Below are 27,875 nucleotides of genomic sequence, written 5' to 3'. Positions count from 1 at the left end.
CCTTTCTTCATGTAAAGAGGGCTGGCATTGAACAGAGCCTTGCCCTTGCTGGAGGCCATCACCCGAGTCACCCTGAAACCTTTACTCTTAAAGTATTTAAAAGCGACATATCCTATCATTCAGTCCTAAAAACTTGGTGGGCGAACCCCGTAACCTGACCGCAATGCCAGGATCACTCTCTGCAGCCCACACTTTCAAGCTTTCCGCCTCATTTGATCCCCGGAAACAGAGTGCACACAGGAACAGCATGGTATTGGCTTCCCTCCCCTTCACCTTCTCCCCCCCCCCCCCCCCCCCCCCCCGGAGCTGGGGTCCGAACCCAGGGCCTTGCGTTTGCTAGGCAAGCGCTCTACCACTGAGCTAAATCCCCAACCCCCTCCCCTTCACCTTCTTAAAGACAACTTTGGAACAGGCATGGTGGCTCATACCTATGATCCCGGGACTCTGAGGTTGAGGCAGGAGGACTGATGTAAGTCTGAGGTCAGCCTGGGCTACAGTGAGGCTCCTTCTGACTCAAAAGACCAGGAAAAAGAACAAACAACAGCAACAACAAGGCAGCCGAACACAATCAACCCCTGGAGGAGGGGCTAGAGTCTGTGGAGTGAGTATGACGCTCTCCACTGTCCAATCACTGAGGTCATTGTCCACCGACCACATTGTTATTGACCTTTGCCACTTCAGATAAATGTGAAGCTCTCTGAAACACGGTGGAGACGGACGGACCTCGAGCTTTTATTCCACTGCCATTCACAGCAAAGGGTTGAGACTGCACTGGGACCCTGGATACTGTCGGCTTGCAGACCACGCTACAGGGAGAGCACTGGCTTGTGTCCGCTCAGCAGGTTCAACGCAACTTCTTTTACCCACTCATCTCGGTGCGAGTCACCGCAGTCACAGGCTTTGCGCCTCGGGTCTCTTTGTGACTGTGTACATCCACGTGTCTGTATGTGCCTGAGTACTGGCGTAGGAGCCACGCACAGCTGAGCCAGCCAAACCCAGGTCTTCTGCAGGACTTGTGTTGGCTCTCAGCTACTGAATCATCTCTCCAGCCCTGGTGTGTGTGTGTGTGTGTGTGTGTGTGTGTATGTGTACACGCATGTACATGAGTGACATAGACAACTTAAGGCAGTTGGTTCTCTCTGTCCACCATCAGACTCAGGTGATTGTAAGAAGGTTGAAGACATCACCTTTACCCTTTGGGCCATCTTGCCGGCCCTGTGGTTATTAGAAAGCAAATTCATCTTCCATTCAAAAAGAGTTAACCAATGGCAAAAGTGAGTTCCCAACCGACTTCCGGTTTTCAGGAGGCCTGTGATCCAGGCCGACAATCCCCCCGCCCCCAGACCCCCACAGGTCCACTGCAGCCATCCAAGGCTGCTGTCTTCAATTCCTCCACTTTTACGAAGAGGAATCTAGCAGTTGCAGTCAGACTGCTTAGCACGGTGACGGGGAAGGTATGCCGGTCCAGAAATACAGTGGAGGAGCTGCAGAACATTACGAAACTGGCCTAAAATACAACTGTCTTGGGGGCTGTGTGAAACCATCTCCAAGACTACAACCCACTCAGGAAGGAATTCACAAGCTGCTTAGCCAAAGCGCCACCCACTTGGCCGAGAAACAAAGGTTTCCTGGCTGTGGTAGTGCATGCCTTCACTCTCAGGGCTCAGGAAGCAGAGGCAGTCGGATCTCTGTGAGTTCAAAGCTGGCCTGCCCTACAGAGTGAGTTTTGGTACAGTCAGAGCTAAAGAGAAATCTGTCTCAAAAAAACAAACACACAGAAGAACCAGTCAGTGAGTTCCAGTTTTTTTGTTTGTTTGTTTTTTAAAGTAAAGATACCTTCTTGCTGGGATGGAAGCTACTTTCTCAGAAAGGAACAGGTGGTGGCCTCTAAACTCCGTCCAATTGGCACAGAGCTGGCCACGCGGCTAAGGCCTGGGAGTGCCGCTCACAGGAAGATCAGAGCTTGCAAGAAACACAAGTGTGGAGGCTTGCGAACAGTACGACCAGTCCCAGAGAAGAAATGATGTCAATTCTGGGACACACAGTTTGCCGGTGTCCTGGTCCTGTTAGGGCTCACTGTCTCCTAGAAGACTTACTTCCTAAAATTCAAATAAACTGATCAAGCCACAGAGACCATAAAAGAGCATTGGATCCCCTGCAACTGGGGTCAGAGACAGTTCTGAGCTGTCACGTGCGTACTGAAAACGGAACTCAGGTCCTCTGCAGGAGAAAGGAGTGATGTTACCCACAGCCCTTATCTCTCTGCCCCCTCCACTTCAGTTTTACGGGGGCGGTCACATGAGGAACTGTGAGAGCAGAAGCCGGGATGCTCTGACTGGTCGGTCTAGCCCACACTGCACTCTCCAGCAAGGCTCTGGGTCTTTCCTAGTGAAATACTTTATATTGGTGCTTTCTAAAGCTCACGGCTTGGCCTTCACAGAAGCAGCCCTCTTCCTTCCACTCACAGTACGCCAGCTGGAGAGTATTACATAATTTCTAAGCAAATAAACCCAGAATGAAGAGGTCTGAAAGCAAACACATTTGGCCCTTGATTAGCATGTGGCTAGGGAGCGGCAGAAAGGCAAGGTTCAGCATAAGGAGAGGTTGGGGCATCATACTGGTTATTTTGTTTTGTTTTGTTTTTTTGTTTTTTTTTTTTTTTTTGAGACAGGGTTTCTCTGCATAGCCCTGACTGTCCCAGAACTCACTCAGACCAAGCTGGCCTTGAGCTCACATAAATCCGCCTGAGCCTGCCTCTGCCCCGTAAGTCCGGGAGTGTGTGTGTGTACGTATGTGTGTCTGGAGTTTGTATGTATGTATGTATGTGTGTGTGTGTGTGTGTGTGTGTGTGTGTGTATACTTACTTTTAAATGATATGTCACTGCACACCTGGTCTTAAACATCTGAGCTCAAATGATCTTCCTGCATCAGTCTCCCAAGTATTGGGATGACAGGCACGTTACCATGCCTCGTTTAGTCTCTCTCTCTTTTTTTCTTTTCTTTTTTTTTTCTTTTTTTTTTTTTGGAGCTGGGGACCGAACCCAGGGCCTTGCGCTTGCTAGGCAAGAGCTCTACCACTGAGCTAAATCCCCAACCCCTCGTTTAGTCTCTCTTAAAAGCTTTTAATGCTTGTGAGTGTGTATGTGTGCGAGTGCATGTGTGTGCATGTGCTGAACAGATAGAAATGCAAACGGATGGGGACATCACGTTGGCACAAGCCATGCCATAATGGATATTCATGAGCTAGGACATACCCGTGGTCCGAGGATAACTTATGGGACTCAGTTCTCTGTTTCTACCACATGGGTTCTGGGGACCAAATTCAGGTTGCCAATGGCCGTTACTCATTGGGCAATCTCACTGGTGCCCAGTCACTTCTGTTAATGGCAAAGGGAGGCGGATACAGAATTACTGGAATTACTGGAACACTGAATTCAGTGGAAAGATCTTGGTCTTCTGTGGTAATTTTAAAACTGAAGACTTCCTCTCCCCTTGTCCGCATGCCCCCCCCCCAAATTCAGCTTACCAAAGAGAATTCCTAAACCCCAACTTTTAAGTTTATTTTTCTCTTTTGTGGGGGGCAGGTCTTCCATGCTGCCCAGAGTGGTCTTAAACTCATGGGTTCAAGTGAACCTTCTCTCAGCCTCTCGCAATGGGAATGTGAGGGAGGCCACCGCGTGCCCCTGGACCTGTGCTTTCTTAGTGGTTTCTGTTTGAGGCCAACCACCAAAGCAGCTGAGGTTTCTTAGGCTCTCTTTCCTCTTATCCACGACTTCAAGAGGTTCATGTGGGGGCGTCTTTCAGCTTGGTCTGTATGAAGTGCGATGGAAATGTGCCCCATCCCGATGGGCTCTGGGTTGTGTGTCTTCTGATGTTTCCTCCTTATCTTTAATACACATCTTCACATGACCTTTCTAACCCCACTCCGACTTCAGTTTAATAAACTTTCTTTCACGACTTTCATTACTCTCACTTCGTTATAAAGGAGAAAAATCCTATTCTAATCAAGAGGTTTTTTTTTTTTCCTCTTGTAGTTAGAAAAGAAGAAAATGAGTCAAAAGAGAAACTATTGCTCTCTAGATAATTCTACTTAAGTTTTTTAACAAAACCCTAGCTATCTCATGCAGGGAACCAGATGCCTAAGCCATCCAGATTCCTGATTTCCATCACTATAACAAAATACCGGAGTTAATCAGCTTAGAAAGAGGGGCTTTGTTTTGGCTCTCAGTTGTGTGGCTCTAGTCCCTAACAGGGCTTACCCGGCCCTCTGGTGGGAGGACCAGATGGCAAAGGCAGGGGGCACGGTGGGAGGGAGGGGGGACACACAAGAAAAGTATTAGCAGGGCCAGGGTCCACAAGTGCCTTTGGTTCACACCCTCAATGACTGAAAGACAGGTCCCTCTACACTAAGTCCATCACTGCGGTCCCAACACTAACCCACTGGGGTAAAAAAAAAGCAGTAAGGTCATTTAACGGAATTTATGATGGATTACCTGAGTACTCAGAATTGAGGACAAAGACACAGATAAGATGTCAAGTAGACACTGAAAATCATGCTGTGGGGACCGGTGGCATGGCTTGCCAACCCTGCCCATCTGAACTCAAATCCTGGGATCCACATGCTGAAAAGACAGACCGACTCCTGGGGGGGTACCATCTCCTGGAACAGTCCATAAAACTCACAAGGCCTTCCGCCATGCCCCAGAACTCATTCTGGACACCCAACAACTACTGTGCTCCCACTGATACCCAAGGACCCTTTAGCAGCAGCAGCAGATGGCATCTATCCCACAGGAGGCCCCCAGGCGTGTACTATTCTAGAAAATCAGAATGCTGCATGCAGGTACACAGCCTCCAGAACTTCATCTCACACCCCCAACCCCTCAAGGCCCCTCCCTCCACCCTGCCAGGAAGAAACCAAGCAGCTCCCCAACCCCTCAGCCCATTAACCACCATTTTCCCAACGTCCATGGCTGGGAGCTGTGCAATGACCACGGAGAATTAAAATTCCAAGAATTAATGTCTGAGAAAATGTCTGTCAGCTCAAATGGCCTCACATTGTTGTGTTAACCAAAAGCCTTGTCTGCTCACCGTTTTATTACTGCCAGACACCACACTGACTTATACCGGCTAGCTTATTTAATCCTTGGGATAACTACATACGATGCCTTCCTCCGGCTCCCACGTGCTAGGACCACAGAGCCTCTGCACACTGGGTGTCTATCCAGTACTGGGGACTAAATGAATGCCATCTGAAATGCAGCTGCTTTTCCTTTTTTTTTTTTTTTTCTTTTTTTCAGAGCTGGGAACCGAACCCAGGGCCTTAAGCGCTCTACCACTGAGCTAAATCCCCAACCCCAGCTGCTTTTCCTTTATTGAGTAAAAAGTCTCAACTATGTCACCCTGGCTAGCCTTAACTCCTGCGCCTACCTGAGCTCCCCACAGCTAGAGTAACGGGCAGATGACACATGCCAGTTTTAGGATGCTATTGTTGATGCTACTCTGTCAACAGTGAGCGAGCTGTCTGTCTCCCCACTTCTTCCCACATATGAGAGCTACGCCTTGTAGTCCTAGTGCTTCAGAGTCTGAGGCAGGGGAGCACGGGTTTGAGGCTAGCCTGGGCTACATAGCAAGATGCTATCATCATCCTGCTGTCACCAAAAAAGGAAAATACACACAGATATACATATGGTTGACGTCCCAGTTTTTGTAGTTTTTAAAACTTAATACTATCTTTTTTCTTGTCCTTTTCTTGCTGAACACACACACACACACCACAGACACATACACACACACATACACAGACAGACACACACCACACCACACAGACACAGACACACACACACACACACCACATGGACACATATACACACACAGGCACACACATACACCACACCACACACAGACACACACCACACAGACACAGACACAGACACACACACACACCACACGGACACATATACACACACAGACAGGCACACACATACACCACACCACACACAGACACACACCACACAGACACAGACACACACACATACACAGACAGACACACACACACACCACACAGACACATATACACACACAGACAGGCACACATATACACCACACCACACACAGACACACACCACACAGACACATACACACACACAGACACACACACACACACACCACACGGACACATATACACACACAGGCACACACATACACCACACCACACACAGACACACACCACACAGACACAGACACAGACACACACACACACACACACACACCACACGGACACATATACACACACAGACAGGCACACACATACACCACACCACACACAGACACACACCACACAGACACAGACACACACACATACACAGACAGACACACACACACACCACACAGACACATATACACACACAGACAAGCACACATATACACCACACCACACACAGACACATACCACACAGACACATACACACACACATACACAGACACACACACACACCACACAGACACATATACACACACATACACAGACAGACACACACATACACAGACAGACACACACACACACCACACAGACACATATACACACACCGACACACACACACACCGACATACACACACACAGATTTACTAGCTTTCCACTATATCCCTCTATAACGTGCAGCAAACACACGACCAGTTCACTATGATTCCATCTGGGCAGTGAGACCCAGTGGCTCAGCTGGGTCTCAGCCTCCGGCCCACTGCTACAGGCTCACTTCTATTTCTCAGCCTCCTAACTGATCTTCATTTTTCCCAATCTTATCCCCCCTCTAATTCGCCCCCCCCCACACTCCCACACCAGAACCATCTACATAAATGTCAAGGGCAGCCAACCGCAGCACTCGCTGGCTTAAATCCCGTAGTGGCCCAGAGGATCAGGCCAAGCTCCTCACCCTGGTGGCCTTTAAGGCCATCTGGTGCTGCCTGCCTCGAGCATCAGCCTAGCACTGGCCCCTTAAGCATGTGAGTGTATCACTGTGCCTGCGGTGCTCCAGAACCTGCTGGAGGGAGTCTTTGTTCCCGCAGTCCACCCAAGACCCTGGAGCCCACTCCCTCATCACCTGATTACCCACACCTCAACCTCTGAATCCCAGCTGAGTCACTCTCTGCTCCAGGAAACACTGTGACCTTCTCCCAGGCCCCAAAGGCTTCCTGGGTCTCCCCTGTGTGCTACGTTCCGGTCCTTGAAGCTTGTCTTGTGGATTTAGTTGTGTATACCAGCACCATCCAAAAAGAGAAAAACCTGGGGCTCAGGGTCCGGTTTAGTGGTTGACTGTCTCATTTTGGCAAGGCACTGGGTTCTATCCCCCAGCCCCACGAAAAAGAAAAAGGGAGAAAGAAAAAGAAAGCTGTGGCTTTACAAGTTTCACATCCCCAGAGGGAGCAGGTTCTCCACAAGGGTTGAGTAATGATCAAACCTCCTTAAACTCAGCTATGCGCACACGAAGAAAACCGGCTGTGGCACTACCATGTCCCTTCACCATGCGGGGCACTGGGCTATGGACACGAACAAAACCTCAAGAGGCCATTCGCTAACCCTTGGAGATAACGGAAGCTTTGATTTGAAAGACGCATCTGGCCAGCCAGATGGCTTAGCATGTCAACAGGACAGCAATCCGACTTCAATCGCTGGGACCTACAGGGAGGAGACCCAACTCCCACTAGGCTGTCCGAGGACTTCCACACAGGCACACATGTAAATAAGATGAACAATTTTACATCAGGGGTTGTGGTGCATGCTTTTAACGTCAGCTTGGGAGGCAGGGGCAGGAATGTGAGTTTGAGGCCAGCCTGGTGTATACAGCACGCTCTGAGCCAAGTGAGTTTGCGAAGTGAGAGTTAGTCATGTACCCTAGAGACAAGAGACCCAAGTACATCACACATCACACCTCAAATTCCATTCTCCGTGAAGACATCCAACAATGAGCTTTGCCTCTGCCTTTGTCCTGCTGGTAAGGGAAGCTCTTCCAAGTGACGGCCAGGAAGGAAACAGCCAAATACAACTCTGGTCTCAGCACGCTCTCGGCGCCAGTGGCTGCCTGGTCAACTGTCACCGAGTCTGCGGATAACCTTGTACTGTGTGCCCGGCACAAATCCCCATGGCAACATCTACTCCAAATACTGCAGGAGGGGCCTCGTGAACACAGCTGGCCTTCCCTAGCTCGGGGCACAGCCACTGCAGATCAGGTGCAAACGGTCACTCCAGGTTCCGCCTCAGGCCAGTCTGAAACGGGGCCACTCAATTCCCGGAACTTCTTCCAATTATTTGATGGCACCTCTGACCACACACTAATTACCTGGTAGTCATGCAAACTTTATAGTCCCTTTGATTTCCAAGCACTGGGGAAGCTTGGCTGAAGTCACAGCCTCACTCAGATAGTTCTGGAGGAGCTCCAGAGCTGCACACACTTGATCCTGTCCGGGAGGGACCCTGCTGGAGCCTCATATTCCAACAGGGTCTTATTTCTCCCTTTCCACCTACAGGCGCCCCTCTTCCGCACTCAATCCAGGCCACTCTTCATTCACTGAAGCCAGGGCACTGCTCATATCATGCTGGCCGGTGTGGAAAACACACATGTGACAGAATGAAGCCACGGGGCCACAGGAAGTGAGCAGATTATAACATGAGTATCAAATGCCACAGGTGACACAGATGAAGAGGCTAAGGGACACGGATCATGTCTGTGACTAAGGGAGCTGGAGAACTCTACGTTGAAGTTTATGCTTGGGTGACGGGAGGGGTAGTGAGTCCGCCTGGGCTCAGACCCTAGTCTCTTTCATGTTTTAGAGACGGTGGTGTGGGTGGGTGGGGAGGTGGGGACAGGGATGGGAAGATGACACAGGGGTTGGGACAGGGTCTCCCTGCATAGCTCTGACTACCCTGGAATTCATTTTGTAGATCAGGTTGACCTAGGTAGATCCACCTGCCTCTGCCTCTGCCTCTGCCTCTGCCCCTGCCCCTGCCTCCTCCCACGTGCTAGGATTAAAGGGCCTGCCTGTACCACCATGCCTGGCTGAGTTTGTTTTGTGTACATATGGGTGTTGATGCTGGAGTGGGGTTCTGAGACCAACACAATCGAGCCCAGTCTGGTCTCAAGTTTGTGACAGTCCAGCTGTTTCAATCTATCAGCTCAGAATAGCTCTAAGAAACAGGTGTGTGTGTGTGTGTGTGTGTGTGTGTGTGTGTGTGGCCTCTGGGGACCACTCCCTCTGGGTTGCATAAAACCCTAAAAAGGTAGGCACCACCACCATTCTCTAAAGGATGAAAAAACTGAAGGGCACAGACTTTAAGTAACTTAAAGGCAGTGACCCAGTCACGTGACTCTTACCAATCGTCTTCTATTAAGACTGTAGCATTACTGTTAAAAAAGGAAAACCCAGGTGTGATGGCTCACACCTTTAATCCCAGCACTCAGGAGGCAAAAGGAGGAGGAGCTCTGAGTTTGAGGCCAGCCTGGTTTATAGTCAGTTCCAGGACAGCCAGGGCTACGGAGTGAGACCCCACTGCCTAACCTCAACAAGTTCGAATTCTTGGCTTCTGAAAACCAGACTCCCACCAGCAATGATTCAGCCTGCGTGTTCCAAAGGAGTCCCAGGCTAGCGCTCCATGTCAATGAGCCATTATGACTGGAGCAGTGGCTGCAGTCACACACAAGTCACAGCCCAACAGGCCTCAAGGAAGCCGCTTCTTCCAGGCCAGAGTTCTTCGCTCTCCACAAAACACTGTCTTTTCAGGCTCCCTCTCCACAGTTCTGTGTGCTGGCACTTTGATTCCCACAGGAACAAAGCTGTAGAATTTGAATTCTCTGAAACCGTTAGCCTGCAGACCAGCATTTCCATAGAAGACATACAGGGAGAAGTGACCCAAGCGCTCTGGTGTACTTGCCTAATCCCCCAAGCAACCGTTCCTTTTATGGCAGTGCCTTGCCAGTCAATGGGGTTCATGTGGCCAGATAAAGGTGCATTCCACTGCCAGGCAAAAATAAAGTAAGAAAGAAGGCCAGTAAGAGACGGTTTAAGTCAGTGGGTCTCAACCTTCCTAATGCTGCGACCATTTAACCATGTCGCTGTGACCTCCAACAATGAAGTTATCTCACTGCTACTTCATAACTGTAACTCTGCTACTGTTGTGAACTGTAATGTAAATATCTGTGTTTTCCAATGGCCTTACATGTAGTCGGTGGAAGGGCTGTTCAACCTCCAAAGGGGTGGAGACCCACAGGTGGAGAACTGTTGGTTTGGGTGGTAAAGGCCCTTTGTTGCTCAAGCCTGAGTTCAATCCCTCCGCCCCACTGAGGAAGGAAGAACCTCCTCTTCAAAGTTGGTCTCAGAACCCCACTCCAGCATCAACACCCATGTGTACACAAAACAAACTCAGCCAGGCGTGGTGGTACAGGCAGGCCCTTTAATCCTAGCACGTGGGAGGCAGGGGCAGGGGCAGAGGCAGGGGCAGGGGCAGGGGCAGGGGCAGGGGCAGAGGCAGGTGGATCTACCTAGGTCAACCTGATCTACAAAATGAATTCCAGGGTAGTCAGAGCTATGCAGGGAGACCCTGTCCCAACCCCTGTGTCATCTTCCCATCCCTGTCCCCACCTCCCCACCCACCCACACCACCATTTTTTTCCCCAAAAAAGAAAAAAAAAAAAAAGAAGAAGACCCACTAATAGTGTCTGCATTTAGGGAGCAGTATACTGGACGGGAGACAGGAGAAGAGAAAACACACAGGACCCGGTGCACCCACATCATGCTAATGCCTGGAGCTGTGCTAAAACTCACACTCGGCAATTAAAATAGAGAAGACAATGCCCACAGCAGTTAAGCCTAACAGTGAAGGCCTTCAACAAGCCACACTTGACAGCAGCCACAAAATATCCCCTCCGGCTGTGAGAAGCCTCACCCTGCAATTTCAAACACTTCCTTCTGCCAGTTGAGAGAGAGAGAGAGAGAGAGAGAGAGAGAGAGAGAGAGAGAGAGAGAGAGAATGAACGAGCATTGGGCTTCGTTCCAGCTTATGAGAGGAGTCTGTGCTGTGAAAGGCCCACTCCACTCCCCAGTGTTTTCTGGAACCACTGAGTCACACGACCCCTCTGACTGTAGAAAGGTCAAATGTTTGAGGCTAATGGCAAGTCAAGATTTATCTTAAAATTTGAAAAAACAAGACCCTATTCATCTGTTAGGGTGACATCGGCTAGTTCTTTCTTTTCCTAAAGATTTATTTGCTTATATACGAGTGCTCTACTTGCCGGTACGACTGCATGACAGAAGAAGGCATTGCATTCCATTACAGATGGTTGTGAGCCACCAAGTGGGTGCTGGGAACTAGACTCAGGTCCTCTGGAAAAGCAGCCAGGGCTCTTAACCACTGAGCCATCTCTCCAGCTCTCATCCACTATATACAGGGGCACACAGGGCAGCATGCATACCAGAGTATGCAGGCCAGAGGGAAACCTGAGGCGTTCCTTGCCTCCTTCAGGTCCAGTCCACCTTGTTTTCTGAGACAGGGTCTCTGTAGCTCCCCCACTAGGCTAGACTGGCTGGCCAGTGCCCCAGGGAACCTCCTGTCTCCCTGTCCTGGGGGAGACAAGTGGATGACAATTGTGCATCACCATTCCTGGCTCTTTATGTGGGCTCTGGGGGTTGGACTGAGATCTTCACGCTTCCACAGCAGAAATCTTGCCAACCCTGCTACCGCTCTGGCTCCAGCAATTATTATTCCTTTATTATTATTCATTACTGAAACTAACCATGAACTGTGTTTGGTGTTTAAACTTCACCATCTCACCTGACCCTTATCAACTCTATGAAACATCACACTGCCCTTCCCGAGAGCCGTTCAGAGAGGTGCAGTAATCTGCCTACAGTCACACAGCACGAAAGCAGCCAAGTCCACCCCGCAGTCTACCATTCCTAAGCCCCAAAGCTCCTTAACGCTTTCACACAATACCTCATTTGGTCAGGAGTGGATGGTTCAGGATGGTTCACAGACTCCTCTTCTCTCTCTTGAAACCATCCCAAAATAAACAAACGTGCGACATGGCCAGGGGAGGGAAACTTTCACAACCAAAAAATAAAATAAAAACCGCTGTCAGAGCCCCACCCATTCCTTTAGAAAACACTGTCCATAACTAGGACAACGGGTGTGCAGACCAGGTGTTTTGGTTTTCAAGTTGCTTCCCTGGTTTTTTTTTTTTTTTTTCTTTCATTCTATGTCTCTTTATTTTTTTTAATTGGATGTTTTATTTACTTACATTTCAAATGATATCCCCTTTCCTGATTTCCTCTCTGGAAACCACCTATCCCATCCTCCCTCCCCCTCTTCTATGAGGGTACTCCCCACCCACCCACCCATCCACTCCTGTCACCCCAGCCTGGCATTTGGCTACACTGGGGCATCAAGCCTTCCCAGGACCAAGGGCCTCTCCTCCCATTGGTGCCTGACAATGCCATCCTCTGCTACATATGCGGCTGGAGCCATGGGGTCCCTCCATGTGGACTCTGGTTGGTGGTTTACTCCCTGGGAGCCCTGAGGGGTCTGGTTGCTTGATATTGTTCTTCCTATAGGTTGCAAACCCCTTCAACTCCTTCCGTCCTTTCTCTAACTCCTCCATTGGGGACCCTGTGCTCAGTCCAGTGGTTGGCTGTGAACGAGCATCTGCCTCCCTGTTTTAAAAGCTGGACACAGTCAGAGACAAAGTACTGCTAAGTAACTTCAGTAACACTATGAGGTCTCCTGTGCCCTTCTCTTCTTTGAATAATCTCCAGTTATAAGCCAGGGATGGAAGCATGCCTTTTAATCTCAGCACCCGGGGAGGCAGAACCAGGTGGACCTCCGTGCGTTCAAAGCCAACCTGGTCTACAGACTGAGTCCCAGGACAGCCACGGCCTCACAGAGGAACCCTGTCTCAAAAACAGAACAAAAACATCAACAGCAAACCGATCTCTAGGTTTCTAGGGGGAGGAGGGGGAGGTTGGAGTCACAGGCCATTTGACTCGCTCCCCACCGATCTCCGCTGAGCAAGAGTTTAAGCTATTAAACGTTCCACTTAACGGACTTCCAGTGGCTGTTCTCACTGGAACTGAATAGTCACAGACAGCAGAGTGGCAGCCTGCAGGCAGGACCACATGCTGAGAAACACACCTATCATTTTATTATTAAGCTAGAAAGACACTCCGCACGCAGTCAACAAAACGTCTCTCAGAAACCGCCGAGAAGCCAAGCAAGGATTGTCCTTTCTTGTGCAAGGCACGGAATTCTCATTCAGTCAAGAGAGATGGAGCCTTTTTTTTTTTTTTTTTTGGTCTCTTATTATTCTCTGAAAATGGACAGTGCCACATGGGAACCACAAACTGGGTAAATTGCATCTCAGGGCAACGGTCTATGTGCCAAGCTGCAAAGCCCGTGAATACAAGGGGTTGTATTAATGGAAACACTGATACCATCTTACTACAGTGGTCCCTCTGTAGCGGCAGACAATGATCTGCTGAGGGTTTTCCAGGGATTCTGAATGTACAACCTTCTTACAAGCCCCCTTGGAAGGGAGCCGGCTGGGTGCTGTACAATTCCTCTTCGGAAAGCAAGCCAAAAAAAGCCCCCCTATACCAGCTTCTGGCAGGAGGCAAAGCAGGCTTAGAGAAGCTCAGACTTCCCAGACAAAGGAGGTAGTGAGTGGGCCAGAGATCAGACAGCTCCCGATTCTAGCGTCAATGTCAGGACCAGTTGGGAGAGAAGGAAAAGGGGAAGTACTCAGGGCAGATCTGCAAGGGTGAAGTCAGTCGCTCCTCAAAGCAAACCACAGGCGAGGTGTGGAGGAAGATAACCAGAAACATGGGCGGGCGCATGCCTTCCAGAGGCTGGGCTGGCTTTGGACTATCGAGAAAGGGGGGGTCAGCAGTCAGCTCCCAGCCCCCTTTAACTCTGTTGCCAGAAGGAGCCCAGAGAGGTGGGCAAGACAGCCGTGGGGCAGAGCCAGCCATACTAGAATTCCCTCAATCCTTTCTTTACACGAAGGCCAGGATGCTTGGGGAAAGGGATCCTCTTGCTACTCACAGACCGTTCACAGAACCAAAGGAAGGAACTCTTGAGTCAACTCTCCTAAAGCCACTTTCACGGGAAAGGGCCTTTTGGAGAGCCGGCATTCACTGGGCCCCTTCCCACCTCACCCTTGCTGTCTGTGATCCGGAGCCTCTGAACTTCGAGAACCCCTCTCAGAATCCCAACCGAGACTTAGCTACAGATCTCTGCTTCCCACAAGCCCATCTTTGAACGGTCCGACAACTCGAGCTAGTCCCCAGATCCGATCCGCTTTTACTGGCTTCAGTGTCCCTACGATTTTCCAACCATTCCCTTCAAAACCTTCCCAAACCCATGCCTAATCTACCTGCTTTGGTTCCCTAGAGTCCTTAGGAGACTCAACGGCAGTCACCTCCGCCCTTACCAAGCCAATCTCAGCGCCTTCACTCCCTCTCCCGACCCCAGCCCCGGCCCCAAAGACCCCGTGTCTCGGTTCAAGACTCCGATCCACGACTCAAACCGGCCTGGGGCCCTCGGTGCCCCCGAATCTCGCGTCAGGGCCCCACTCTGGCTGCCAGCGCGCCGTCCAGCACCCCCTTTTCCCGGTCCCAAGACGCTCACCTCCTCCATCCCCCGCACCATGTCGCCGAGCTGGGCATCGTCCTCCAGCAGCTCGTGCAGCTGCATCAGCGACAGCCCCGCGAAGCGCGCCTCGCTCACGGCGCCCGCCATCCCGCCACTCGGCCGCCGCCGCCGCCGCTCCGGCCGCCAAGCTCCGCCGACCGGAAGCGCCGCCCTCAGGCCCCACCCCTCGCGGGGGGGGCACGTGACGCCAGCGCTGGGTGTGACGTCATCGGCGCGCGAAAGCGCCGCCCAGAGCGCGTCGCGCCTCTGACTGGGTCAGAGGCTTCTGAGGAGCGGGAAGGGACGTTGAGAGCATTGTGACACTGTCACGCAGTCATGATGTCACTGGGGTGAAGGTGAGTATGTTGTGAGGTAATAAGAGCCTTTTTCTCCCCTTCAGGATACAAAAAAGCAGACAAGTCTGTCAAGGAGCTGACAGGGTGGGCTTGGTGGCTCTCACTTTCAATCCCTACGCTCCTGAGTTCGAGGGATAGACCCTGCCTCAAAAACTGACAACAAAGAAAAAACAAACAATGAGAAAAAAATTCCTGAAGCCTCTGAGTCTAGAATGAATCCCAGTGTCGTGAAGGAGACTCTGGAAACAAGTCCAGAGTCCATTAGCTCCCTCGGGATTTAGTACAGTATCAATCAAGCATTGGGTGTAGAATTAAAACCCTTTTTGTATGTGTGTGAGCGTGCGTCATGTCAGTTCAGTGCAACCTGAGGCCAGAAGATGGTGTCTGAGCCCCTGGAGCTGGAGTTGGAGGTCAATGAACTTCTGACGTAGGTACTGGAAACTGAAGTATCGTTTCTCTGGAAGAGCAGCAATTGCTCTTAACTGCTGACCTATCTCTCCAGTCTCACAGTTTTATCTACGGGGTGGGGCGGGGTGGGGGACAGCAAAGGTTCCCAGCAACACAAAGAAATACACAAACACGCAAACAAAAACAAAACCAAAACAACATAAGGAAAGAACTTAGAGACTTGGAAGAGGTGTCCTAAGGCATAGCAACGGAGGAGATCTGAAGAAGGGACAAACCCACCACCATTCCTGTAGGAAGGAAGCCCAAGCAGCAAGTCCAGCATGTGTGAAGGCCCTGAGGCAGGATGGGCTTAGGATACTTTATGAGTAAGAGAGAAAGTATGACTGGAGTGCTATAAACACAGACACGTGTGGGTGGCCCCGTTGACCAAGGGGAAGGTGTCCACACATCCAGGTGGACCACACTGGGTCCTTGGAGACATGGACATTTACAGTCATCTGTTCATGCTCTCCCCAGCTGTCTGGAGATAGATCTGAGATGGAGGAATGAGGGAATTCATGACCCTGCTTTATGCTTCCTCATGGTTCTGGTTGGGAGAAACCTATAGCCCAGGCTAATCTTCACCATTATATATGGAAACTGAGGCCCTGAAACAAGGAAGTCAGGGTCTCCAAGCCCTAAGTCAAATAATATAGTTGCTGGTACCCCTGACTCACAGTCTGGCATCCATGATTCTGGGATCATCCCAGGCTGAGCTTGTAACTGTCCTGAGCAGTCAGGGCATTCAGTAGATGCTCGATGGCTGGCTAGTGGCCTTTATAGAAATGACTCATGTGTCTCTATAGTAGAACATTTGACTGGGCTCCACCGACTCCAGTCTCCTAGGCCTTTGTGCTCAGGGCAGGCACACAAAGAAGAGGCGTTTCATTTTAACTACAAGAAAAAGGTTCTCACTGACTTCGGAAAGGAAACTTTTGAGTTTTCTTCCCTTTAAATTGTCAATTTAATTGGTCAAGAAATATGATCCTGGGGAGGAAAAGAACACAGTAAAGACATAAAAGGATGTAGGGAACTGAGTTTATGGTATTTTATCTTTTCCCCTTTCCATGAAAAAGATCAGACCTGCCTAAGAGGTAGAGCTATGCTCTCAGGAAGGATCCACCTGAGGTTTAAGGCAGAACTTCTTAACAGGGCCCACAGAAGATGAGGGTACAACTAAAGGTCAGAAGACGCAGAGGAAGAGCCCATTTTGCTAAGCATAGATCAAGAGCAAGCCAGGAAGCCCAGGGTGACAACATACATGTATAATCTCAGTACTTGGGAAGGTCAGGCTGGGTTATATGAGATCCTGTTTCAAAGAGACAAAGCAAAGCAAAACAGCAAGGCAGTTTCTGCATGGCTCACTAGCACACAGTAACCACCCAAGGGCCTAGCTTAAGTGAGGCTTACAGGCCAGCATTCCAGCCTTGTCCGTCCTCAGAACCCACACCTGCTGCTTTGCCACCGAACTATTCAAGTCACACACCACTTCCTCTGTCAGAGCAAACCACAAAATCATCTTGTTTCTGCTGCTCAAAAAAGTCTCACTGCTCTTCAAAGGACTGAGAGAAGTAGAGAAAACCACGCCAAGGTTCTGGGTGCTGATGTCGGACTTGTCTGTGACTGGAGGAGTTTCATGCTCTTTTCTTGTTTTGATTGTGTGGTTTATGTTTCTCTCTGCACCTACATCTCCTGTAATACTTGTGGATTTACAGGACTGGGCTCTAAGGGATCAAGGGCCACATACATACATACGTACATACATACATGCCTGGCAGGGCCTTTCTCTAAGAGAACATTGTTGCTGGGTAAGGCAGGCATCTCTTGCCACACAGTATCAGGAATTATTAGACAAGCACAGAGTAAAATAGAGAGGGGGAAATCCTTCCTATTTGAATGGTAAGGTCTTCTAACCTTAGGTAGAATTCCTTCTCTTCAGTGGTCACTGGTAGGATTATTTATAAATGATGTCCAATTGGAAGCCAGGTATGGTAGCTTGTTCCTGCCGTCTCAGCACTTACAGAGCTGAACCAGGAGAATAGCTGTGAGTTTGAGGCTTGAGCTACGTAAGCTCCAGACCAGCCTTGACTGTTGTGTAAGATTTTGTCTCAGAGATAAGGGGAAAGGTTTCTGGTTGGGAAGGGTAGGAGAACATGTGTGAATGTGCCTGGCCCTGACTGTGCAGCTGTGTGTAGGTGCTGGAGGAATGATCCCCAAGGCATCAGGTGTGGGAACCGCACCCTTTGAAGACTCACAGCCTGACAAGCCGTCATGCACTCACACCTGAATACCCAAAGTTACCTTCACACGAGTCATCTACAAGGATAAAAGTGTAGATGTGGTTTTGGTTTTGGAGAGTAAGAGGGTTCACAGAAGATTTTAATGACTGTTTAAAGCTGGTGTTATTTGGGTGTGCCATGAAAATAGAGGACATAGGTTATTGAGAGGGTTGGTTTTAAGGTTTTGGTTGGGGGGGTTGTTTTGTTTTGTTTTTGAGACAAGATTTCCCTATGTAACCCAGGCTGGCGTCAAACTCAGGGTGATTCTCCTGCACTGGCATCACAAGTGCTGGGATTACCAAAGTGTGTCCAACCACATTTACCTCATTATTTTGTTAAAGGTTTTACTTTTAATTAGGTGTTTATGTGTGTGAGCGTGTGTGAGCGTGCAAGAACATAGGCAAGAAGAGGGTGTCAGATTCCTAGAGCTGCAACCACAGGTGGTTTTAAGCTGCCTGATGTGTATGCTGGGAACAGAACTCAGGTACTCGTGAGAATAGAATATATACTCTTAACTGCCGAGCCAGCTCTCTAACCCTAAAGTTGATTGTTTTGAAGATCGAGTCTTGGTTTTTTTAATTTATGTACCAGTATCCTTACCAGGTTAAGGAAGGTATATCAGAGAGTGGGTTGAAGCCGTATAGCCTTCCTCCCCCAGCCATTTCCTTTCTCCCTGCTCAGAGAATAATTAATATCCTATTTCCTTACTTTACACTGACTTGTACATATCCATACGTGTGTGAGTGTGGGTATATGCATTTTGAGAATTGATTCTTTCCTTCTCTTGCTGTGAGATGATCTCTCTCTGCTGCAGCATTCCAGTCTGTGACCTGATGACACTCGGGGTGCCAGAGGAGGTCCAGTCTCCACAAGCCAGTCTGCCTTAGGAGTGCTGGGGTTGTCCGTGTGTGCACTGCATTCAGGTATCCGGTTGGTTTGTTTGTTGATGTGGTTTCTCATAACGCATGGGTCGTCAGACTCGCTGGGGAAGTATTTTACCCACTGAACCATCTGGCCTTTTCACTGATCCCCTCTCTCCTCCTCTCTCTTCCCTTCCTCCCTCCCCTCCTCCCTCCCTTCCTCCCTTCCTTCCTTCCTTTGAGAGATTTCCCTCTGTAGCCTTGGCTAGCCTGGACTTTGCTTTGTAGACTAGCCTGGCTTTAAGCTTGTATGTATTCTATCTCTGCTCCCAAGTGCTGGTATTAAAGACTGTGTGTGTCCTGATGCCATATTAGCCATTCTAAGCATTACTAGATACTTAGTTGTGTGACATTTTGGACATGCACGCTGCATGTAGAGCTCCTTTATCTCACAGGGCTCACTGACGTGTCCCTCTGTCTCCACTCCCCTCCTCCCAGCCTGATGACACATTCTGCTTTCCGTGTGTATGCTCAGCAGGTTCAGAGCAAACTTACTGAGACCTGACTTCGAGGCCCTGAGTTTGCCAGAACTCCAGAGAGAAGCTTGAAACCAAAACTGTCTCCAGAGCATGTTTTAAGAAACGAACTGTAGGAGCGAGAGATGTGGCTCAGTGGTTAGAGCACTTGTTGCTTTTGCAGAAGACCCAAGTTTGGTTCCCAGTATCTACCTGGTGGCTCACAGCCATCTATAACTCCATCTTCAGGGACCTGATTCCACTTCTGTCCTCTATGGACTTCAGACATCCACACAGTGCACATACATACAGGCAAAACACTCAAACACATAAAGAAAATTAAATAAAAAACTATTTATTTAGCTGGGTGGGTAGTGGCTTGTGCCTTTAATCCCAGCTCTTGGGATGAGTTTGAGGCTGCCCCGATCTACAGAACAAGTACATAAAGAAACCCTGTCTTGACACCCCCCCCAAAAAAAACCTTCAAAACAAAAAACAAACAAACAAACAAAAAAATGAAAACAAACTACCAAGGAAAGCCAGCAAAAAGAAAGAAGGAAAATAATATCCAGTGATGGTTACCAATGTGGGGTGGGTGGGAGAGAGCAGTATCAATACACTGCTGGTGGGCATTAAATAAATGCTGTCATTATAGAAATTATATAACGGCTAGAGCTACTACATCAACAGCCATACCCCTTCTGGTGCCTGCACAGCCATGTGAATTATAGCAGTATTCATGAATACCAAGATATAGAATTAATCTAAGGACCCAGCCACAGCTGAGTGGACAAAGAAAATAAGCCATATTGTAGGCTAGGGAATGTGGCTCAATTATTATGGTGTTTGCTTAGCATGAAGTCCTGGGTTCAGTTCCCAGTATTGCACATCTGTCTTCCAGAACTCAGAAGGTAAAGGGAGGGAGATCAGAAGTTCAAGGCCATTCTCAGCTACCTGTCAAATTTAAAGCCAAGCTAGGCTACATGAGGAAGAAGACAAAGGAAAAAAGAAAGAAAATGCAATATATACACATAATAGAGGGCTTTTTGGTTTTGTTTTTGTTTTGTGGCCATTAAACACTAACAACGCCAGTCGTGGTGATTCATGTTTATAATCCCAGCCCTTGGCAAGCTGAGACAAGAGGATTGCTCTTAGTTCAAGGCCAGCCTGGGCTACAGAGGAAGCTACAAAATAAGACCTTGTCCCAAAACCAAACCCAGTATATGGAAGTAAAAGGGGAGCGAGTGGGGCAGGGAACAAGTGTGGGCAAACAGTGTGTGACAGACACTGAAATGTCATGATGAAGCCCGGCTTTTTGTATGGTCATTTTTTAAAAAAAAGTAGAAAGTTTGGAAATGTCTGTTGACCTGTATCCCAGAGGTAACAGTAAACAGATGGTTTCTTGTTCCAGATGTTTGTTTGGTTGTTTGAGACAAGGCATCATGCTGTACACCAGGCTGACTTTGATCTTGCAGCCATCCGTCTGCCCCAGCCTCTCCACAGCTGGGATTTCAGGTGTGCCCCACCGCTCCCAGCTGGAGACATTTTCTGATTTTAGGTGTGTGCTCCCCGTGTGGTTTCTTATTTAGCAGAAGTGAGATGTCAGAGCACCGCAGTTGGCACTGTAGTGCTTTTAGCTATACCGAATGCTTTTTAAAAATGTATGGTTATTATTTAATTACGTGTAAATATCAGCACAAGAGTGCAGGTGCCCACAGAGGCTCTGGCCTGGGTAGAGTTACAGATATCCAACGAGGTCGCTGGGAGTTGGAACTCTGGTCCTCGGGAGAAACGGTGCATGCTCTTAACCACTGAGCCACCTCTTCAGCCCCCAAATTCTTTCTTTTTTTTTTTAAAGAATTATTTATTTATTTTATGTATATGAGTACACTGTAGCTGTCTGCAGACACACCAGAAGAGGGCACCGGATCCCATTACAGATGGTTGTGAGCCACCATGTGATTGCTGGGAATTGAACTCAAGATCTCTGGAGGAGCAGTCAGTGCTCTTAACCGCTGAGCCATCTCTCCAGCCCCAAATTCTTTTTTAATGTTACACAGTATGCCTTTGTTGCCGTGAACACTAAACATCTAAACACATCCACAAAATTCCTAGAAATTGAACCAAATCACTTCTTAATTTTTAATTGGTTTTTTTTGGTCCTTTTGATTATATTGAATTATTTACGTTGTGGAGGTGGGAGTTTGTACATGCCAGCAGAGATACCAAAGGAGTGGGCTGTCCTCTACCATGGGAGTCCCAAGGACAGAACCCAGGTCATCAAGCTTATCAACTGTCTTTACCCACTGAACCATCTCATAAGCCCCTGTTGTTGTTTTGAGATAAGGTCTTGCTATGTAGCTTAGGCTGGCTTTGAACTTTCAGTCTCCTGCCTTAGCCTCCCTTGAACTGGAATTGCAGACATGGGATACCATACCTGGCAAATAGAATATATTGTCTTATATTTTTTTTAAATGGAGCCTTGCTATATAAACCATACAGACTTCAAATTTGAAATGATCCCCCTGCCTCTGCCTGCTGAACACTGGGATTATAGCCGTGAGCTACCACACTCAGCCTTACTTTTTTACAACAGTTTTAGATGGACAGAAACATCTAGAAGATAACTGAGAACATTCTCTCTGACTTGTTAATACCTTATAATGTGTACATTTGCTATGGATAACCAATATCAAAATGGTGTTAACTCTATAGTCTACCATATTTAGATTTCCTTAGGTTTTTTCCTAATGGTGTGTGAAAGTTCCACCCCCCTCCCATCCCTCTCTCATTTTCCTAAAGAGAAAGTCAAATCTGGGACCTTGAGCATGCCAGGCAAGCTCTCTACCAAAATGAAAACAAAGCTCTAAGCAAACTATGGTGTCCTGGCGATTGGAAGGCTGAGGCAGGAGGATTGGCACAATGCTGAGGCCATCCTGACCTTCAGTTTGATGCCTTGTCTCAGAAGAATCTAAATCTACCTCCAAGACTTGGCGGTGTTCTGGTTTTCAGTGTTTAGGACTGGGTCTTCACGTATTGCAGACTGGACTCCAGATTGAACAAGGCTGACTTCAGACCTCTGTGTGTCGAGACTAGGCATGGACTACTACACTTCATGTTAACGTGATGCTGAGGACCAAAGCCAGGGCTTCCTCTTAGGCAAGCATGCTAGCAAGTGAACTGCTCCATCCCAGCCACTCAGTTTTTTTTTTTTTTTTTTTTTTTTTTTTTTTTTTTTGGTTCTTTTTTTCGGAGCTGGGGACCGAATCCAGGGCCTTGCGCTTCCTAGGTAAGCACTCTACCACTGAGCTAAATCCCCAGCCCCCCAGCCACTCAGTTTTTAAAGTATGTATCTGTGTGCTGTGTGTGCACCTGAGTGGAGCTGCCCTTGGAAGCCAGAAGATGGCCTCAGGTCCCCTGGAGCTGGAGTTACAGGTGATTGTGAGCTCCCCGTCCTCTGGGAGAGCAGTATGTTCTTCCACTGAGCCCTCTCTCCGGATTTTTTTTTTTTTAACTTTTTATGTTTGAGACAGTTTCACTAAGTTGCCCAAGGCTGACCTTGAACTTGTCATCCTCCTCCAGAGGCCTCCTGAGTACCTGGAATTATAAACCTGCCACACTGGATCCAGCTTTCACTCTCCTTAGCAATACAGCAAACAGTTTGGGTTTCCTTTCATTGTTTTATTGTTTTAATTCCATGCCATTCTTTTTCTTAAGTGAAGATTCTTTTCAACAGAAGGTGTTAACTCAGGCACTAAATCTGGAACATTCTAATCACTGTGAAGTTTTGCATGTCTCTGGAAGAAAAGGTGTGAGGATGTGAGTTAACTTCATGACACCTCACAGCTCTTCTGGGGGTGGCTCTGCCAGTGCTGATCCTCTTAGGCCATCTCACTCACACTGGAGCCACGTGTACCCCTCAGCCTTCCAGCCTCCCACAGGCTTCCAGAAGCCGGCCCACTATGATGGGATGGACATTTTGCCACAATTTTTGTCACACCCTTTCCCTTCAGTTTGGCATTATGAAACCATATATGGAATGTACTAGAAGCCCATTGCAACAACAAAAGCCAGCAATCCCACCTCAGGGCTAAGGCAAGAAGATTATGAATTTGAAGGTAGCCTGGGCTACATGATGGGGTCACTAACTCAAACAAAACGAAGGCCAGCAAGGTGGCTCAGCTAGGAAAGCTGCATGCTGTACATCTTTACAACCTGAGTTTGCTCTCCAGGTCCCGGATGAAGGGAACAGACTCCTGAAAGTTGCTCTCTCACCACCAATGCATGCTGTGGTATACACACATCACACCCATCACACTTTACATTAAAACAGAAACACCAAACTGTAGTTTGAAGGAAAGAGCAAATTTGGGGTAGATGGGATAAGGCAGCCCTTTTTGAAAAAGAGAGAAAAAGGGATTAATAATGCATTGTGTTTTTTCAGAGGCTCCCACAAAGCATCTAGCATTTTCACTGTTGGAGGATGTGCACAGCCAAGAGAGATCTGACCCTGCTCCATTCTTCCTCCCACACCCCACCTGTGTGCTTTCACTCCTCCATCATTGCTTATGTCTTTCCTGAGCAGCTTCTACAACTGGGAACTGCCAGTGAGCAAAACAGGCCCGGCCTTCTCCTGAGGTTTACATATGAGGGTGAGGAAATGTGTGGAAGGGGCAGCAGACAGCCCAGCACCCATGCTAGGCAGTTCACAGCCATCTGTAACTCCAGCTACCAGGAATCTGGCACAATGGCTCCTGAAGTCACCTGCACACATACATGCATGCACACACACACACACACACACACACACACACACACACACACCCCTATGCATAATTAAATAACGAAGTCTCGGGGCTGGGGATTTAGCTCAGTGGTAGAGCGCTTACCTAGGAAGCGCAAGGCCCTGGGTTCGGTCCCCAGCTCCGAAAAAAAAAAGAACCAAAAAAAAAAAAAAATAACGAAGTCTCAAAGAAAGAAATGTGTGAAAATCAAGGAGTCAGGTGTAGAAATAGGTCAGAGGTCAGTGAGAATAACATGGTCTACACACTTAACAGAAGCTTTTAATCCCAGCACTTGAGAGACAGAGGCAGGTAAATTCCTGTAAGTCTGAGGTCTATATAGTGAGTTCTAGGACAGCTATGTAGAGAATATGTAACTCTGGTTGGCCTGGAACTCACTATGTAGACTAGGCTGGTCTTGAATTCATATGGACCTACCTACCTCTACTCTTTGAGTGCTGAGATTAAAGCTATGCACCACCACACTCAGCCTCCTCTGTGTGTGTGTGTGTGTGTGTGTGTGTGTAGCTGTTGTTGTTTTGCTTTGTCATTGTCACTTTTTGCTTTGAGACAGGGTCTCCTACTGTAGCTCAGGCTGGCCTGTAACTTACTATATAAACCAGGCTGGCCTCAAACTCATAGCAATCGTCCTGACTCACGTTCCCGAGTGCTGAGGTTACATGCATATGCCTGCTTTGCTTTGCCTCTTGGACTCAGTGCTCCCATGTGGAAAGTGAGACTGACTGTCTTGGCTCTTTTATGTAAAAATAAAACATTCTTCTTACAAACAGAAGTAATGATCAGTTGGACTCTATCAGCCTGGTCATGATGTGCGTCCTTGACCCTTAGTAGGACCACAGTAGCCTTAGAATAAAGGCTATTCTAATCAGGATATTAGAACATCAGGAGCTGTGTTCTAGGGTGTTCTTTCAGAGCCTCTCAGTTGCAGCAGTGTGCTGGCTGGTTTTCTGTATTCAAAGTGTTCCTTTTAACTCAGTAGAGAAAGCTCTGACACAGGTGGAGCGAGTGAGCGAGCGAGCCGTTCCACTCGCTGCAGGGGAAGGATTTGGAAGATCTGAGGCTGCAAGCAGGGCTGGTAGCAGCTGAGTAGCTGGACAACATTCCTCCCTTGCCTGTCTATTTTAAACCCACAGATAACCAGGGAGGCGGAGGCAGGACAACAAAGACTGAACAGTGGGTGAAGGACATCTGGCAGGGAGAGCTGGCAGCAGGCTGACAGGCTTCCATGATGGGGACTGGTTCCTGCTGTGTGCAGCCTCAGGGAGAGAAGGGGCTTTGTGCCCCTAGATGCCCACATTGGAGGGGGAGGGCAGAGGCAGGGCCCACAGTCAAAGATGTTCCAGCACTGGTGCAGTTGTTCAGCAATTCTCTGGCCTCATGGGATCTGGAGGCTGCTTTTCATTGGGTCTAAGTTGGGCTCTGAGTCATCAGCTTTCTTATGCCCCACACTGTCTGTCTGTCTGCTTCTCCATCTGTCTGTCTGGAACTTGCAACAAATATAGAACAAATTTTTTCATGCAATATTCAGCGTCTATTTCCTATTTTGGTATTTTCTTTATTTTATTTGTTTATGAATACTTTGTGTGTGTGTGTGTGTGTGTGTGTGTGTGTGTGTATATATATATATATATATAGAGAGAGAGAGAGAGAGAGAGAGAGAGCACGAGCGCGAGCGCGAGCAGGTGCCCACAGAGACCAGAAGAGCACATTGGATCTCCTGGAAATGAACCCCACAGTTAGGAGCCACCATGTGGTTGCTGGGAACCAAACCAGGGTCCTCTGGAAGAGCAGCCGGTGCTCTCATGTCCATGTCTGGAGCCATGTCTCCAGGCCCCAGTTTAGGCTTCTAGTTCCTAAAAACCCTTCTTTTTTGTTCTTTTCTTTTCGTTTGTAATAGCCTGGCGGTCCTGGAACTCCCTTTGTAGACCAGGCTGGCCTTGAATTCGCAGAGATCCACCTGCCTCTGCCTTGAGTGCTAGGATTACAAGTGCGCACCACCATGGCCCCCTCCTGTAGCCATTTGTAAGGCCTAGATGTAGCTCAGCTGGTAGAGCACTCGCCTAAGAAGTAACAGAGTCGAGTTCCACCCTCAGCAGCACCGCAAACCAGGCATGATCCCTGTGTCCCCAGCACTTGGGTGGTGGGAGCAGGAGGAACAGGTTCCTGGGGCGTCTGAGGACAGGGTGGGCTTTACAAAACTCTGTCTCAAAAACAAAACAACAACAACAACAACAACAACGCCAGCTGGGTACTTACTGCTTTAAACATTTAGGCATAACGGTCTTAGAGTCTGTGCTGGAAACTTTCAGTCCTAGGCTTTGTGTGCCCTGCCTCTGCTCTTGTTTCTGCTCATATTGCCTTGTTCCCTTCTGTGGGTGCCAGCATATTAGACAGTTCCATTCACATAACAAAGTACTGATCCAGAGCCCTGAGGAGCACAGGACCTGTGGCAGGAGCCACTACTTACATACACCTGTGAGGTTCCACTCGATGCTGGACACCTTAGCTGACTGATTTTGTATCTCGGTGGCTCACAGTGGGGATTGCATCCTCTGTCGTGAAGCCCTGAGGCTGCGCTTAAGCCACATATAAACCAGAGCTGCCAGATCTCCTTCAACTACTTGTGAGCCTTTAGAAAGTCTCTCCAGGATCCCCTCAGACCTAGGATGAGTGGGCTGGCCTCTGGGGGAGCGTGTACACTTGTTCCTGCCAAGCTGGAGGAGGGGGCACTGATACTGTCACAACCACTACACATGAAGCTCTAGGCCCAGGGCCCAGACAACCATCTGAAGTGTGTGGTAGGCAGGCAGGGCTGTAGCAAGCGCTCCACTGTTTGTTTTCTTTCCCAGGGTCAGTCTGGATCAAACTTCTCACTTATCCCCGAGGCTGGAGCCTCTGGAGTCTCTCAGGGGTCCTCAGGGAACTCTTCAGTAAGTGCTCTCCCATTCTGGGTCTGCTGCTGCCGGTGATGTGAATCCTCCTGCATTGGTGACTGGTCACTGTCCCCCTATTTTATTGTTATGTATACTTATGCTTTTCTAATTATTTTTTGTTTAAGATAGAATTTCTCTATATATCCCTGGCTGTCTTGAAATTCACTCCATACAGCATACTGGCCTTGAGTTCACAGAGTTTTGCCTGCCTCTGCCTCCCAGTGCTGATATGAAAGGCATCTCCTGCCTCCTAATTTATTTTTATTTTGCTTTCTTGAGACAGGATCTCAGGTAATTCAGACTGGCCTTATTTTTTTTTTCTATTCTTTTTTTCGGAGCTGGGGACCGAACCCAGGGCCTTGCGCTTGCTAGGGCGCTCTACCACTGAGCCAAATCCCCAACCCCCCCTTATTTTTGCTATAAAGCAAAAGCCAGCTTTGAAATCCTGATCCCCCTGCCTCCACCTTACAAGTGCTGGGGTTACAGATGCATGCCATCTGTCTTGTCGTGGTGGTTGGCTTGGTACTAGCTGTGGTCTCCAGACAGCCTCAAAGTCATAGCAATTCTCTTGCCTCAAGTTGCAGATGTGTATGCACCTACACTTGGCTCTTGGCTATTCATTCTCATTCTCTCTCTCTCTCTTTCTCTCTCTCTCTCTCCCTCTCTCCCTACCTCCCTCCCCCCTCCTCCCTCTGCCTCTGCCTCTCCCTTTTCCCCCCTCCCCCTCCACCTCTCTCTCTTCTCTCCGTGTCTCTGTGTGTGTTACTGAGAACCAAACCCAATGTTAACAAGTGCTATACCTCTGAGCTGCAGTTCCAGGCCCCATGGTGTGTGAGTGTGAGTGTTTCTTTCTATCTTTCTGTTGAGATGGGATCTCCCTCTGCAGCCTTAGCCAGTCTAGAACTGCTATGTAGACCAGGCGGCCCTGGAACTCACTGCTTCCCGAGTCCTGGGATAGAGTGCCACCACACTCAGCCTTTCCTTCTGTCTTTCAAATCTCTGGAAGACA

The 27,875-nt window shown here is 48.7% G+C and overlaps 1 protein-coding gene and 1 long non-coding RNA gene across 6 annotated transcripts in view; one reads left to right on the top strand and one right to left on the bottom strand.

Moving 5' to 3' along the window:
• Positions 1 to 14,826, bottom strand: part of Vps37b (VPS37B subunit of ESCRT-I) — a 28,760-nt gene extending 13,934 nt beyond the window's left edge. Inside the window, exon 1 of one of the 3 annotated variants that reach the window (XR_015633932.1) lies at positions 14,672 to 14,792. Coding sequence is in view for 1 of the 3 variants with exons in the window: in NM_001105928.1 (NP_001099398.1) it covers positions 14,672 to 14,782 (111 nt within the window). In the remaining 2 variants the exon portion in view is untranslated. 3 annotated transcript variants of the gene reach the window in all.
• A 61-nt stretch (positions 14,827 to 14,887) lies between these two features.
• LOC102552690 (uncharacterized) overlaps positions 14,888 to 27,875 on the top strand; it is a 35,531-nt gene continuing 22,543 nt past the window's right edge. Inside the window, 3 exon segments of one of the 3 annotated variants that reach the window (NR_190633.1) lie at positions 14,888 to 15,030; positions 18,571 to 18,679; positions 19,155 to 19,493. This is a non-coding gene — a long non-coding RNA (uncharacterized LOC102552690). 3 annotated transcript variants of the gene reach the window in all.

This window comes from Rattus norvegicus, chromosome 12 (assembly GCF_021556685.1).
Source record: "Rattus norvegicus strain SHRSP/BbbUtx chromosome 12, alternate assembly SHRSP_T2T, whole genome shotgun sequence".
Taxonomy (NCBI): domain Eukaryota; kingdom Metazoa; phylum Chordata; class Mammalia; order Rodentia; family Muridae; genus Rattus; species Rattus norvegicus.
The sequence above is the reverse complement of the archived record's forward strand: the minus strand, read 5'-3'. Positions and strand labels throughout refer to the sequence as shown.